Below are 15,069 nucleotides of genomic sequence, written 5' to 3'. Positions count from 1 at the left end.
TTGCGGGGCCACCCAGGGATAACGTGAGACTTTCAAACCGCTACTCTGCATTCCCAAGCAAAGCACCTGCAGTCTAGAGACTTCTGTGGGGAAGAAGCAGATAGCCATGCAATAATGCACACTAGGCTTTGCAATTTGCGATAATGGGGTGGCTGCAGCATGATGCAATCTCCGGCCCATTGTCATTTGGAGAACTCCAATCCCTTAGAAAGGCTCTTTAGAAAAACCGAAATGACACTGAGAAATCCATCGTATCTGATCCCCTTTTACATTGCACTGCAGCGAGGCCACTGTGAGAAAGGGAAGAGATGTTGGGAGAATATTGGGCCTTGCCTTGAATATTCATCACTTTTTATCTATCTGGAATGTTCGGTCAGACGGAACTTTGAGTACACACTCAATATGACAAAATCAGCTTCGTCACTCTGCTGACTTCTTCTGGACAGAATGGGGTGGCTTAAAAAAACAGAGTTAAGGTAATAGCCGCAACCCATCCCTCAGAAAGGTGTCACTCGTCAAAACGAATTACAGAAATAATGTCTGAGGCAGAGGTAGCCTTGGATCTGAGCCGGGAGCTGGGAGGGGGCTGCGTTTGATTAAAGGCGGCAGTTTGGCTTGTTTGTTTTGCCTTCCGAATGAGCTGGTAGGGGACGGCACATAAAGAATTTAGGTCCCATCACAGCTTTATCTGAGCCTGTATCTCTCTGATACACTCTGCCATCTCCATTAGACACTGAGAGCCTGGGTGAGCAGGAGAGAGAGATGGTGGGATGGAGGGGGAAGGTGGGTAGTGGAACTAAAAGAGGTAGACTGAGGGGCAATGGAGATTCGGTAGAGCAGGGCTCTCCAACCCTGTTCCTGGAGAGCTACCATCCTGTAGATTTTCACTCCAACCCTGTTCCTGGAAAGCTACCGTTCTGTAGGTTTTCACTCCAACCCTGTTCCTGGAGAGCTACCGTCCTGTAGGTTTTCACTCCAACCCTCATCTAGCTCACCTGATTCTAATAATTAGCTGGTTGATGAGCTGAATCAGGTTAGTTACAACTGGGGTCGGAGTGCAAACCTACAGGAGGGTAGCTCTCCATGAACAGTTTTGAAAACTCTTCAAAGAAAAATCCAGAAATATTTATTTAAAAAATGCTGAGGTGACACTGATCTAACATGAGGCAAATGGCATTTTGGAGTTATAATATGGTTTTATAACCAAACATTACACACTAGGGGGTCAAAGGGAGAGCCAAGTGGAGTTTATAAGACAGACAGAATTCACACACAACCAGGCCTTTGACTTTATGAGCGTATGGAGTTACTGCTGATGAATTCAAACAAGACCAGTCTGGGTATGAGAGATGGACTCTGCCTCTTTACCACTGAAATATTAATACCCCAAGGCTTGCAGAAATAGCATTCAGAGTTTGTTTTCGGGGGGATGTTTATGCCAGGAATGAAAATGGTTTCCAATATTAAAGGTCAGACTTTCTATGGGGAACAATCTGTTTTTTTGAAGTGCTATTTTTTGTTCTGGCTTATCAGATCTGGCTATTCAGAGAAATGTGCTATGGATGGTATCTCTTGGCCTTCTCCCTGGCTGCATTCATCTGGGTGAATAGTCTCCAAGGACGAGCTGGCATTCACAGTCTGTCACACAACCCATTCACTTCATCTCACCAAATGTCACGATACAGGTGGACAACAAAATGAACACGTACGCAAACCCAGCCTGAAGTCAATTATGAGCCAAACACACTTCAGGGATTTTGAAGAATTTTGTGTTCAGAAAAAGGTATCCTCAGTTGAATTTGTTCGTTCATCGTATTCATTGACGTTTAGCTTAGTGACCCATGTATATTTATGAGTGTCACCCTCAAATTGAGTTCTGGCACAGAGATTAAATAGCATATGATTACATTTGCATGCAGCAAACACATAGTTGAGAGGGCACGACTAATGCTACCTCCTAATTATAAGCTCATTCATGTCAGGTCAGTTAATTTGCACCAGGAAAATTGTCAACTTTACATGATTATGGCGTTATACTGTGCTTTGTAACATAAAAAAGGCTACAGCTAATTCTGAGAATTAGAGCATCAATCTGAACAGCTCTTACTGTTTATCAGGAATGGAGATGCATTTGGTGCCCACAACGTAAGAGAGTCAGGTGATAACCTACAGTAGGTCAAGCACAGGAGATTGGTGGCATCTTAATTGGGGAGGACGGGCTCGTGGTAGTGGCTGGAGCACTGAGGTCGAGCATCGGCTTCAACCCTTTGAGGTCTATTAAACTTTGTTGTGAGAAGCTGTTGGAGATTCTACGTTCACTTCTCAAAAGGCATAAAGAGTGACAGTTCAACCGACGCAAAAAGCTGGCAGAAGATAAAAAAAACTTGACAGGATTCCATCGACCCGTCTCTCAAAACATTTAATCTCTAGAGTATTGAAGACGGGACACGATCAGTTTTCACTGCTCTCAGCATACCCAGCCAATGGTGTGATAAAATGTGCTAATCCACCCATTTTTAAGCATCAGCAGTTTAAAGACGCTCGGGTAAACATATTGAACTTTGAGACGAGGAGTGCCTCTCCCACTCAACAAAAAAATCTGCCTTAAAAAGTGGGTTGATGTGGATTACTTAGCTCGCATTTCCATAATGGCGTTGTGAGATGTATTGCTCATTATTATCCCCTCTCTCTGGTGGAGGTTTGGAGTGTGATTATGATGAACACAGGCAGTCTGATAACATCCCTCACCCCGCCACTGAGAAACATTACAGAGATAAATGTAGTTTGATTAATGAGGCTCGAACCAATGCTTTCTCAAGAAGGAATCGCAGAACAAAAAGGCAATTAAGGGCCCAGAGACAAAATTGTGGGAATTCGACAAATGGGACTCAGGAAAAAGCTGTTAGAGGAGGGAGGCCTTCATCAACCAGCCTATCAACTGGGACACTTGTACAACTAATGCTATTAGACCAAAGGTTATTTTACAGACTGATTGGACCCATGGTATTTACTGGCAATGAGCTCTCCACTGCCGATACCACCTACAGAGCAGGCTATGCTGTGTACATGTATTCTGTATAAATCACATTGAGGCTCAGCTTATCCTTGAGCAAGGAGATTCTAATTGACAGGAATACTGATGTCAGAGTACACCAAAAGCCTTTTGTGAACACTACCATTGTCCTGGTCATGATTAACTATGATTGTACTATATACAATACTTATATAGCCAAATACCAAAATGTTGGCTCTGAAAAACCTTTACGTTAAATATAGAGTGAGCAATATACTAATGGCATTTTGCCTATGAAAACTCTCTACGTGAGCACATACATTGAAGTTAGACATTTACATACACCTTAGTCAAATACATTTAAACTCAGTTTTTCAAATTTCTGACATTTAATCATAATAAGAATTCCTTGTCTTAGGTCAGTTAGGATCACCACTTTATTTTAAGAATGTGAAATGTCCGAATAATAGTAGAGAGAATTACTTATTTCAGCTTTTATTTCTTTCATCACATTCCCAGTGGGTCAGAAGTTTACATACACTCAATTAGTATTTGGTAGCATTGCCTTTAAATCGATTAACTTGGGTCAAACGTTTCGGGTAGCCTTCCACAAGCTTCCCACAATAAGTTGGGTGAATTGTGGCCCATTCCCCCTAACAGAGCTGGTGTAACTGAGTCAGGTTTGTAGGCCTCCATGCTCGCACATGATTTTTCAGTTCTGCCCACAAATGTTCTATGGGATTGAGGTCAGGGCTTTGTGATGGCCACTCCAATACCTTGACTCTGTTGTCCTTAATTAAGCCATTTTACTACAACTTTGGAAGTATGCTTGGGGTCATTGTCCATTTGGAAGACCCATTTGCGACCAAGCTTTAACTTCCTGACTGATGTCTTGAGATGTTGCTTCAATATATCCACATAATTGTCCTTTCCATGATGCCATCTATTTTGTGAAGTGCACCAGCCTCTCCTGCAGCAAAGCACCCCCAAACATGATGCTGCCACCCCGTGCTTCAAGGTTGGGATGGTGTTCTTCGGCTTGCAAGCCACCCCTTTTTCCTCCAAACATAACGATGGTCATTATGGCCAAACATTTCTCCAAAAAGTACAATCTTTGTCCCCATGTGCAGTTGCAAACCATAGTCTGGCTTTTTATGGCGGTTTTGGAGCAGTGGCTTCTTCTTCCTTGCTGAGCAGCCTTTCAGGCTATGTCGATATAGGACTCGTTTAACTGTGGATATAGATACATTAGATACTCTTTTTTCTCTTTCTCTGGTCTTGAGGTGTGACTGATGATCTGTGTGAGAGCTGGAAATGGAAAGGTTGTCTTACCTGGTTGAAGGTCAGTGGACGGAATGGGAATGGAAAGGTTACCTTACCTGGTTGAAGGTCAGTGGACGGAATGGGAATGGAAAGGTTACCTGGTTGAAGGTCAGTGGACGAGATGGGGAATGGAAAGGTTACCTGGTTGAAGGTCAGTGGGCGGGATGGGGAATGGAAAGGTTAACTTGTTGAAGTTCAGTGGATGAGATGGGGAATGGAAAGGTTACCTGGTTGAAGGTCAGATGATGAGATGGGGAATGGAAAGGTTAACTTGTTGAAGGTCAGTGGACGAGATGGGGAATGGAAAGGTTACCTGGTTGAAGGTCAGATGATGAGATGGGGAATGGAAATGTTAACTGGTTGAAAGTCAGTGGACCAGATGGGGAATGGAAAGGTTCACTTGTTGAAGGTCAGTGGATGAGATGGGGAATGGAAAGGTTAACTGGTTGAAGGTCAGTGGATGAGATGGGGAATGGAAAGGTTACCTGGTTGAAGGTCAGTGGATGAGATGGGAATGGAAAGGTTACCTGGTTGAAGGTCAGTGGATGAGATGGGGAATGGAAAGGTTACCTGGTTGAAGGTCAGTGGATGAGATGGGGAATGGAAAGGTTACCTGGTTGAAGGTCAGTGGATGAGATGGGGAATGGAAAGGTTACCTGGTTGAAGGTCAGTGGATGGGATGGGGAATGGAAAGGTTACCTGGTTGAAGGTCAGTGGATGAGATGGGGAATGGAAAGGTTACCTGGTTGAAGGTCAGTGGATGAGATGGGTAATGGAAATGTTACCTGGTTGAAGGTCAGTGGACGGGATGGGGAATGGGGTGGTCAAGGCCCCTCATATGCAGTGTCAAGGCCCCTCATATGCAGATGAGTGTCTGATGAATCCAACGTCTCTGATGAATGGGATGATGAGAACACACACACACACACACACACACACACACAGCACACGCACGCACACGGAGTTGACATACAGATGCCCACGCGCACATACACACTCACACCATGTAAATGAGATGTGAGACACAGACAGGGAGATGGGTCTCTGTATGTTAGCAGGGCCATCACACATGGATGATTTCCTGAACACTTACTAAATGTACAGTAGAGTTTCTAGTGTAGACATATGGCAACTCTGAACATATGACGTTAAGGTGAAAACAACATAAGACAAACAGACCAGGAGAGAAAACATGAGTTTAGTCCATGCAAGCAGCACAACCACCATCAGGAATATTACTTCATTCTGTTACCATGACGATGCATCATTTATACAAGAGAATGTGTGATTGTGTGAGTGAGAGAAAGAGTCGGTGGGAAGCAACTAAATGTTTTCCATTTAAAAACCTCCCAGACACTTAGACACACAGTGTGAGCCATTCACTAAACAGCAAGCTGCCACACAGCAGAAGAAGGTGCTGTGAGAACAAACACACCCGCCTCAGTGGAAGGTCACTGTTCCACATCTGTTCAAAAGACAAAAGCCATGTTATGTCTATGAAGGTGAAAATGACAGTGGTGATGATGATGATGACTCATGTTAATGAAGAAGACAGCAAGACTCAACAACCCAAAACACCCTAAGAACACCTGCAGAGCCAACTTCAAAGGCAAATAATGCCAATCAACTGCCAGCCGAGGCCAATCCACAAAAAACAGCCATAACAAACAAACAATCCCAGGTGAACCAAAACAACAACAGCCTCAACAGACAAAACAAACAGCCTTGACCTTAGACAGAACCTCAACAAACGACCACAAAGACCACAAGACATACAGTACAACCCAAGCCGAGCCCCCCTCCCCTACCCCCGCCCATATCACACCGTTCCCCCCCACCCCCACACACCCTACCTGCTTGTTTTTGAGGTCGAGCGAGAGCTCGTAGTCGGAGGTGGCGGAGTGCGAGCAGGCCCCGTTGCGCTGCACCCTCATGGGGAAGCTGTGTGGTGCAGGCTGGCCCTCCTCCCCGCCGCTCCCCCCCGGGCCTCTGCCCCATCCTCCTCCTCCTCCTCCACCAGCCTCTACTGCTGCCTCTCCCTCATGCTGCTGCTCCTGCTGCGAATCCACCACCTCTTTCTGCTTTATCTCCTCCTCCTCCTGTGCCTTATCTCCTCGCTCTCCCTCCTCCTGCTCGAGTTCCCCTCCGCTAGGTGAGCAGGAGGCTGCGGGGGTGACCTCCTGCTGTGTTTCGCCCACGCTCGTGCCCTCGGGCTTAGGCTGAGGCTGGGGTTGAGGTTGGGGCTGGGCTTGGAGCTCATGCTGCTGGGGTTGGACCTGGGGCTGGGGCTCCCCTTCTCCCTCCTCTTTCCCTCCTCCCCCGAGGGTGAGTCTGGAGGAAGGTCGTCGCTGCAGAAAGGAGGAGAAAACGGCAGAGTGAGGGTTCTGCTTCCTGCTGGCTGACCTTTGACCTCTTCTCCAGGCTGGCTGGCTGGGTCGTAGTACGGGTTTGACCTCTGTGTGAGCCTCTCTCTGTGTCTCTGGTGATACGAGGTGTGTGCAGGGTCAGAAGAACAGGAGTCTGTCAGTTTGTCTGTGTGTCAGCGGAGGCTGTCCGGTATAGACAGCACAAGCACAGAACAGAGGACACTATACGACCACAGTGCATTTCAGTTTCAGTATTCAAATGAGGACAGACACACTGCATCAACACCACACAGAGGAGCTATTATGAGGACACACGAAGAACAACTTTGGGGAATCCGACAGCGACACACAGACATGGGATACAGTCATGCAGCTACAGGGTAAGTACAGGCCTAGACTGTCTCCACAGGGGCAGCCTGTGGTGTGTGTGTATCTATGTGTGTGTGTGTGTGTGTGTGTATGGTGCCTGCGTGTGTGTGCTTGCATTAGCAAGTGTGGGATAGCACGTGTGCATGTGAGCATCTGTGATTGTGTGTGTGCGTACAAGCGCGTGTGTGTGTGTGTGTTGGCTTTAGAAAGGGAATGATGATGTCCGTGAAGTGTGACCTGCTGTGGGCATTGCACTGTACACAGGACCACAGCATACTGTAGCTACTGTTGTGTTGTTGGGGACTCTGGGACTGTCACAGTGTTTGATGGAGTGACTGACAGAGTGGGAACTCAGCTGTCAGCAGGGTGGCTAGTGTCTGATAATACTCTGGGACCATGAGGCTCTCTCTTACTCTGTTGCTCCTCCCCTCCCTCTCTCCTTTGCTGGCCGTCTCTGTATGACCATCTGTTCTTCCCCTTCCTCTCTCATCTTCTCTCAAATGTTTCTATTCTTTCTTTTAAAAAATATGTTGTTGTACTTTTTAACCATTTTTCTCCCCAATTGCGTGATATCCAATTGGTAGTTACAGTCTTGTCCCATGGCTGCAAACCCCGTATGGACTTGGGAGAGGCGAAGGTCGAGAGCTACGCGTCCTCCGAAACACGACCCTGCCAAGCCGCACTGCTTGTTGACACACTGCTCGCTTTAACCTGGAAGCCAGCTGCACCAATGTGTAGGAGGAAACACCGTACAACTGGTGACCGAAGTCAGCATGCATGTACTCAGTCCGCCACAAGGTCACCAGAGCGCGATGGGACAAGGACCATACCCAACTGGCCAAACTCTCCCTAACCCGGGGGGGGGGGTTTTGTTGGTGGGGCTGATGAAGCTTGGCCAATTGTGTGCCGCCTCAAGAGATCTCCCAGGCCGCGGGCGTCTGCGACACAGCCTGGGATCCGAACACGGGTCTGTAGTGACGCTCTCTCTCTCTCCCATCACCCGCCTTCTTGTGCTCTCGGACCCTGTCCTTGCTCCCATTAGTCGCCTTCTTCGTCGTACCCTCTCGCTCTCTCTCCACACCTCCCTCCCTCCTTACTTTCTAAACCTCAATCTCTCGTCTCTCACACTCTCTGAATTGCCAGGCCTGATAAAGCCTCTCACTGCCCTATAGTGGAGCCCAGAACCCCAGTGTTGCTGACAGACAATCTCCTATCACATCTCTTGAACTGACAGACTGATCACAGCACTCTAGCCACTACAAAATATTACTGCTTCTCCAATGTCCAATGTGTGAGCCACAACAAGTAACGAGCCACTGTCGGGAACTGCCAATAAACACGTCTTGTTCTCCGATAGAAAAACACAAATCCAAGTATGAGAAAATAATAACTTAGATGTAACATAACGTTTCTATGGGAGTGGGAATGCAAGACAAAGAAGTGGTTACTGTTCTCATTAGAAAAACTTTTAATAGGGTCGGCCTACATTTCTGAAGGAAAGTGACTAAGCGTGAACTCCATCGGGGCAGCTTTTCATAGTCTTATCATATTCTGATGTGCTGAGCCACTTAGTGTTCTGAGATCTACGTCAGGCCAGATGATGATTGAGTGATGACACGGCAAGCCTTCATTTCCCCCGGTTTTCAAACTTCTGAGAGAAATTTTAATGGAACTGAACCACATGAAATCGGTACTTTCAGAGAGAGTTTAAATGGAACTGGAACCACATGAATCGGTAACTTTCACGAGAGAAATTTAAGGGAACTGAACCACATGATTCAGTACTTTCAGAGAGAAGTGTTAATGGAACTGAACCACATGATTCGGTACTTTCAGAGAGAAAGTTTAATGGAACTGAACCACATGATTCGGTACTTTCAGAGAGAAGTTTAATGGACTGAACCACATGATTCAGTACTTTCAGAGAGAAGTTTAATGGAACTGAACCACATGATTCAGTTCTTTCAGAGAGAAGTTTAATGGAACTGAACCACATGATTCAGTACTTTCAGAGAGAAGTTTATGGAACTGAACCACATGATTCAGTTCTTTCAGAGAGAAGTTAATGGAACTGAACCACATGATTCGGTACTTCGGAGAGAATTCTGTGCTACGTTTGGTTCTTCGTCTTCGTAGCTCTACGGTCGACAGTTTCAAGAACTTGAGGAGGTTTTCTACACTTTGAGATAAGGCCCATGAGTGTGTTTTCATGGACACATGAAAGAGGACAAGAGAAAGAGAGAAAAATAGAAAGCGAGTGAGGAAGAAAGACTTTGGTATGCTAGGTAGCACACACAGGCATGTGTTAAAGGCATGTGTCCTTGGTGCTCCGCAGTACTGCAGGGATGTGTGTGTGTGTGTGTGTGTGTGTGTGTGTGTGGTGGTGTGTGTGTGTGTGTGTGTGTGTGTGTGTGTGTGTGGTGTGTGTGTTTTGTGTGTGTGTGTGTGTGTCTTTTACTGTCCAGTATAATGTCCTTTAAAATGGTGGAATCCATCCTGGGGTATCACAACACTCTCTGCTTAAAGCTCTTCTTTAATACACTATTAAAACAGTGACGCAAAATTACCCCTGAATGTCTCTGAAATCTTTAGAATTCAGGCCATGTTTTGGAGAGATCGCATTTCCTCTTCTTTGACAGTGGATGTGACCGTAGTGAGCAACAAATCTGAACATTTCAGCAAAACATATGCAACGCTGCAAACGAGTACTGGAAGAGGAGATGCCCCCTGAGGGTGCTAAACAGGGCTTTGCAGCGAATACATAGCTGCAGTCAAAAACAGCATACTGTGGTGCCGCATCATCATCAAAGCAAGATGGAAAAATCGAACTAATTCCCCAAACCTCAGAGATGAAGAAAAAGAACACAGTGAGGGGGGACTAGAGTGTTGTGTCGTGTGTGTGTGGGTGTGTGTGTGTGTGTGTGTGTGTGTGTGTGTGTGTGTGTGGTGCATGCAGCACAGTGCACTTGCTTACTTCTTCAGTGTTCCAATGTTTGCGGACCTCTTCCCTCGCCAATGCATTCACCCTAACACATTTTACCCACACGATCTATGCGCAGTGCATTGTCAACAAAATCCCATTCTGTTTTCCTTTGTTCCTCACATACTGTAGGTCTCTACAAACAGCTCTGCATTTTCACTGAACAGCTTGTGAGGCAGACAGAGAGTATCTTCATAAGGACAGGACGTGTTCTCATAATGGAGCTGGCGTATGAATAATGGATGGAGAAATAAAGCCTGGGCGCCTCGGCACTCAGCAGGTGTGCTTGGGCTTTCGGGGTAAAAATACATCCTGCCCGAGACGGAGAGTTATTTTCTTGCAGAAAGAGTTTCCCTGTTTTTCTGTTGTCTCTTGTTGTCGTGACGAATCCAATCTCTGTTCCCTGTTGTTCGTCCCTCAAAGAGTAAGAAAAGTACTTCTGATGATCATTGATATGGCGTATTGATATCTAAAGAGACAGGGTAACAGAGGAAGGACATGGAGGGACTATAGTGAATACAACAGGGGCGATACAGTTTACAGGGGGAACAGGACAGACAGGTGTTGAGCAAACAGACAATGTAGGCAGGTATGTCGATGCCATGCAGCTACGGATGAACAGAAGAGCACACAGTGAGACACTGAGACAGAGGTGTTTGCTTGCATATGAAACTATTCTACTCTCTCTTCACCTCCACTACTATATCTTTACCTCTTTACTTCTTCTTCCTCTCCCTAATAATCCATCTCTCCTCTTAGCTCTCTCCCTCCCTCCCTTCTTTCCTCCAAATATATAATGCTCCCTGCCCCCCTCGCAAAAATGTCAAATGATCAAAGCAGAATAAACAGCTTGGACAATGTGAAAGAAAAGTTTAAAAAAGGGAAAGAAGACATGTATTTGCGGTGAAGGCAAAATCCCTCTACCATCTCTCTCTCCACTTGCCTCTTTCCCACCTTCCCTTCCTTCCCCTCCCTCCCTCCTTTCCTTCCCACCCCCCCTTCCTCCCTCCCTCCATATGCCAGTGGAGGCTCCTCAGAGGAGGAAGGGGAGGTCCATCCTCCTCAGTGAAATTTCATAAAAATAAAAATTGTGAAACTAAAATAGTTATCCTTTTTAGATAAAACTATACTAAATATATTCATATGTCACCAAATAATTGATTAAAACACAGTGTTTTGCAATGGTCAATAGTAACAGCACTCTCTGGGGTATCACCATGGTGTAGCCAGCTAGCTTCTGTCCTCCTCTGGGTGCATTGACTTCAATACAAAACCTAGGAGGCTCGTAGGCCTCACCTCCTTCCATAGACCTACATGGTAATCATGACTACTTCTGGAGGATGACCTCCAACAAATCAAAGCTTTTGCAATATGAACTGACATGTTGTCCATCCGATCATAGGATTAGGATCAAAGAATTCATGATTTTTCAGTCTGATCAACTGTAGGCTACTAATAATAGCAGCTGCATACAGCCTATGCGCTCTGTCCATCTGGTCAGGGTAACTAATTGGTAACATTATGTATTTATAGTCCATTTGTGTGTCAGGAGAAAATGTGAATGTGATCAAATTTGTTTTATATTCAAAATTGGACTGGCTAGGCTGCCAATACGTTTTCAACCCAAAATGATTAACTGTAATGAATCAGTCAATATTATGGTGATGACATATGTGAGTTAATGTTTTATAAGGCCTACAGCTGCATAGGCCTGCATGATGCAAACACGCATAAAGCAAGCTCAGCCCTGTGAGTTCTGTTGTCTATCAGTTGATGTCTCTGTGTCTGGGTAGAGGGAATCTCCCTCCTAATCTTGTCTAAATGTAATTCATATGATATAAGTATAAGGTTGCTGCAGTTTGGCAGGGTTTTCATCCATGTGACCTGATTAAGAAAAACTGGCCCATCATAGCCCTTATAAAACCTTTTACAACTGATGAATCACTGTCATACCTTATAGGGTCCAGAGTTTTCCCAAATAGGTTAACAGATAAGGAAAAACTCTGGGCCCCAGGGGGTAAAAATTGCCCCCCCACACAGGGACATATGGTGCCACCAGTCTGCTTGCAATTGTCAGTTATCGTCAGGTATGTGGATGATCAGGAATTTATTCAGGAACGTTTCTTGGGCTACTTTGATGTGTGAAGTGGGCGAGATGCGTAGTCTATGTTTGACTGTGAATTTTGAGATGTCTGAGTTTAACTTCATGGAGAAACTTGTTGTTCAAACCTATAATGGAATGTATCTGCTATTTGTATTTACAGCCAAGTCCCCTCCTGTTCCCTTATTAAAACCTGTTGGGGATAGGGGGCAGTATTTGCACGGCCGGATAAAAAAACGTACCCGATTTAATCTGGTTACTACTCCTGCCCAGTAACTAGAATATGTATATAATTAGTAGTAGATTTGGATAGAAAACACTCTAAAGTTTCTAAAACTGTTTGAATGGTGTCTGTGAGTATAACAGAACTCATATGGCAGGCCAAAACCTGAGAAGATTCCATGCAGGAAGTGGAAATCTGATTTGTGGAATCACCTTCAACACTTTGCCTATGAAACACACCGTGAGTTAGGATTCATTTAGCACTTCCTAAGGCTTCCACTAGATGTCAACAGTCTTTACAAAGTGGTTTGAGTGTTCTCTTGTAAAAACTGACCGAACGAGAGGCCTGGAAAGTTGGTCATAGGCGGATGGCCATGTCTACTATGACGTGCATGCATGTGGGGACCCTTTCTTTCCGAAACATTTTATAAGACAATGCAATCGTCCGCCTTGAATATTATTGAAGTTCTGATTGAAAAAGGCCGTAAAAACCTATGCTATACAACGTTTGACATGTTTGAACGAACGTAAATATATTTTTTTTGCTCTTTCGTGGCGACAAGTCCCGCGGGCTTCGGTACATTTTGAGTAGCCTACAGAACGCGCTAACAAGAAGGAGCTATTGGGACATAAATTATTAACTTTTTCGAACAAAACTACATTTGTTGTGGACCTGGGATGCCTGGAAGTGCCTTCTGATGAAGATAATCAAAGGTAAGTGAATATTTACAATAGTATATTTGATTTTAGATGGTTCCAAGATGGCGCTAACATGTATCACCAAGCCTATTTTTCTTAGCATAGCACCTAATTTATTGCAAAGTGTGATTTCCCAGTAAAGTTATTTTGAAATCTGGCAATGCGGTTGCATTCACGAGATGTTAATCTATAATTCTTTGAATGACAATATTATAATTTACCAATGTTTTCAAATAGTAATTTTGTAAATTGTAGCGCTGATTCACCGGCAGCATTTGAGGGAAAATATTTTCTGAATTTCACCGCCACTGTAAAATGCTGTTTTTGGATATAAATATGAACTTGATAGAACTAAAAATGCATGTATTGTCTAACATAATGTCCTAGGAGTGTCATCTGATGGAGATTGTCAAAGGTTAGTGCATCATTTTAGCTGGTTTTCTGCTTTTGGTGACGCCTGTCTTTGCATTGACAAAACATTACACACAGCTATTTTCAATGTACTGTCCTAACATGTTCTAACTTTATGCTTTCGCCGTAAAGCCTTTTTGAAATCGGACAACGTGGTTAGATTAAGGAGATGTTTATCTTTCAAAGGGTGTAAGATAGTTGATTGTTTGAGAAATTTAAATTATTCGATTTATTCTGTTTTGAATTTCGCGCGTTGTATCTTGTCTAGCAATCCCGGGATCCGAACGGGAAGGGGTATCCCCAACTTAAGAGGTGATGACCACTCCACTAGCATCGTCAACTCTCTCCTGACATCAACTGAAGCCACGTCTCATGTGCCCTCTCATCCACTGGCACATTGAATGTTTTCTCTCCCAGCACTGTGAGCACCCCTATCAATTTTCTCTCATTACTGTATGTAGAGTCCATCACATACACAAACACAATCACATTATTACACATCAATGATTTGACTCTTTGCTTGGACAAACTCATTCTTAGGTCTTTTGTCTAACTGTGTAATGTGTTGTGTTATTGCTTTTTGTCTTCCCAGACAAATCCTGTCCTGCACTGAAGTCAAGCCTCTGAACACCTCAACTCATGCCTCATACCCTCATTCAATCACTGCTGTGATCCCTTCCCAACACTGTAAGTAGCCCTCTCATTCCCATTCCCCATAATAGTGTACTATAAATGTCTTTATTAAATGCGTTAGGTTAAAATAATTAGTCTATGACAATTTTTGAAACACACTTTGTCGTCTCCGTGGATTCCATGCCTATACCGTGGGTCTCCCATCCTCCTCAATTGTTCAAGTCACCAGCCTCCACTGCCATATCCATCATGCTCCCTGCCCCCTCCTTCCCTCCCTCTCCCTCCCTCCATCTCTCTCCCTCCACTGTGGGCTAAGGAGATTGAGTGGTTCCAGGTGTCAGGGTGATTGACAGGGCAGAGCCAGGCCTTGGCTGCTGCCTGACACTCACTCTTCCCTCTCTCTCTCTCTCTATCATCTCTCTCTCGCTCTATCTCTCTCTCTCTCTATCATCTCTCTCTCGCTCTATCTCTCTCTCTCTCTATCATCTCTCTCTCTATCTCTCTCTCTATCATCTCTCTCTCTCTATCCTCTCTCGCTCTATCTATCTCTCTCTATCATCTCTCTCTCGCTCTCTCTATCATCTCTCTCTCGCTCTATCTCTCTCTCTCTCTCTATCATCTCTCTCTCTATCTCTCTCTCTCTATCATCTCTCTCCATCATCTCTCTCTCGCTCTATCTCTCTCTCTCTCTATCCTCTCTCTCTCGCTCTCTCTCTCTCTCTCTCTATCCTCTCTCTCTCTATCATCTCTCTCTTGCTCTCTCTCTCTCTCTCTCTCTCTATCCTCTCTCTCTCTCTCTCGCTCTCTCTCTCTCTCTCTATCCTCTCTCTCTCTCTCTATCATCTCTCTCTCTTGCTCTCTCTCTCTCTAACCTCTCTCTCTCTATCCTCTCTCTCTCTCTCGCTCTCTCTATCTCTCTCTATGATCTCTCTCTCTCTCTATCTCTCTCTCT

General features: G+C 44.9%; 1 protein-coding gene and 1 pseudogene across 1 annotated transcript in view; both read right to left on the bottom strand.

Annotated features, from left to right (window-relative positions):
• Positions 1-6,272, bottom strand: part of LOC115180579 (IQ motif and SEC7 domain-containing protein 3-like) — a 121,047-nt pseudogene extending 114,775 nt beyond the window's left edge.
• Positions 6,273-6,363: 91 nt separating this feature from the next.
• The window catches only part of LOC115180584 (IQ motif and SEC7 domain-containing protein 3-like), a 114,849-nt gene continuing 106,143 nt past the window's right edge, over positions 6,364-15,069 (bottom strand). Inside the window, exon 3 of the mRNA XM_029742772.1 lies at positions 6,364-6,684. Within this exon, the coding sequence (XP_029598632.1) occupies positions 6,420-6,684 (265 nt within the window). The 3' untranslated portion in view covers positions 6,364-6,419. The remainder of the gene's footprint in view (positions 6,685-15,069) is intronic.

The sequence above is a fragment of the Salmo trutta genome, chromosome 40 (assembly GCF_901001165.1).
Source record: "Salmo trutta chromosome 40, fSalTru1.1, whole genome shotgun sequence".
Taxonomy (NCBI): domain Eukaryota; kingdom Metazoa; phylum Chordata; class Actinopteri; order Salmoniformes; family Salmonidae; genus Salmo; species Salmo trutta.
This window is presented reverse-complemented; position numbering and strand designations above follow the sequence as displayed.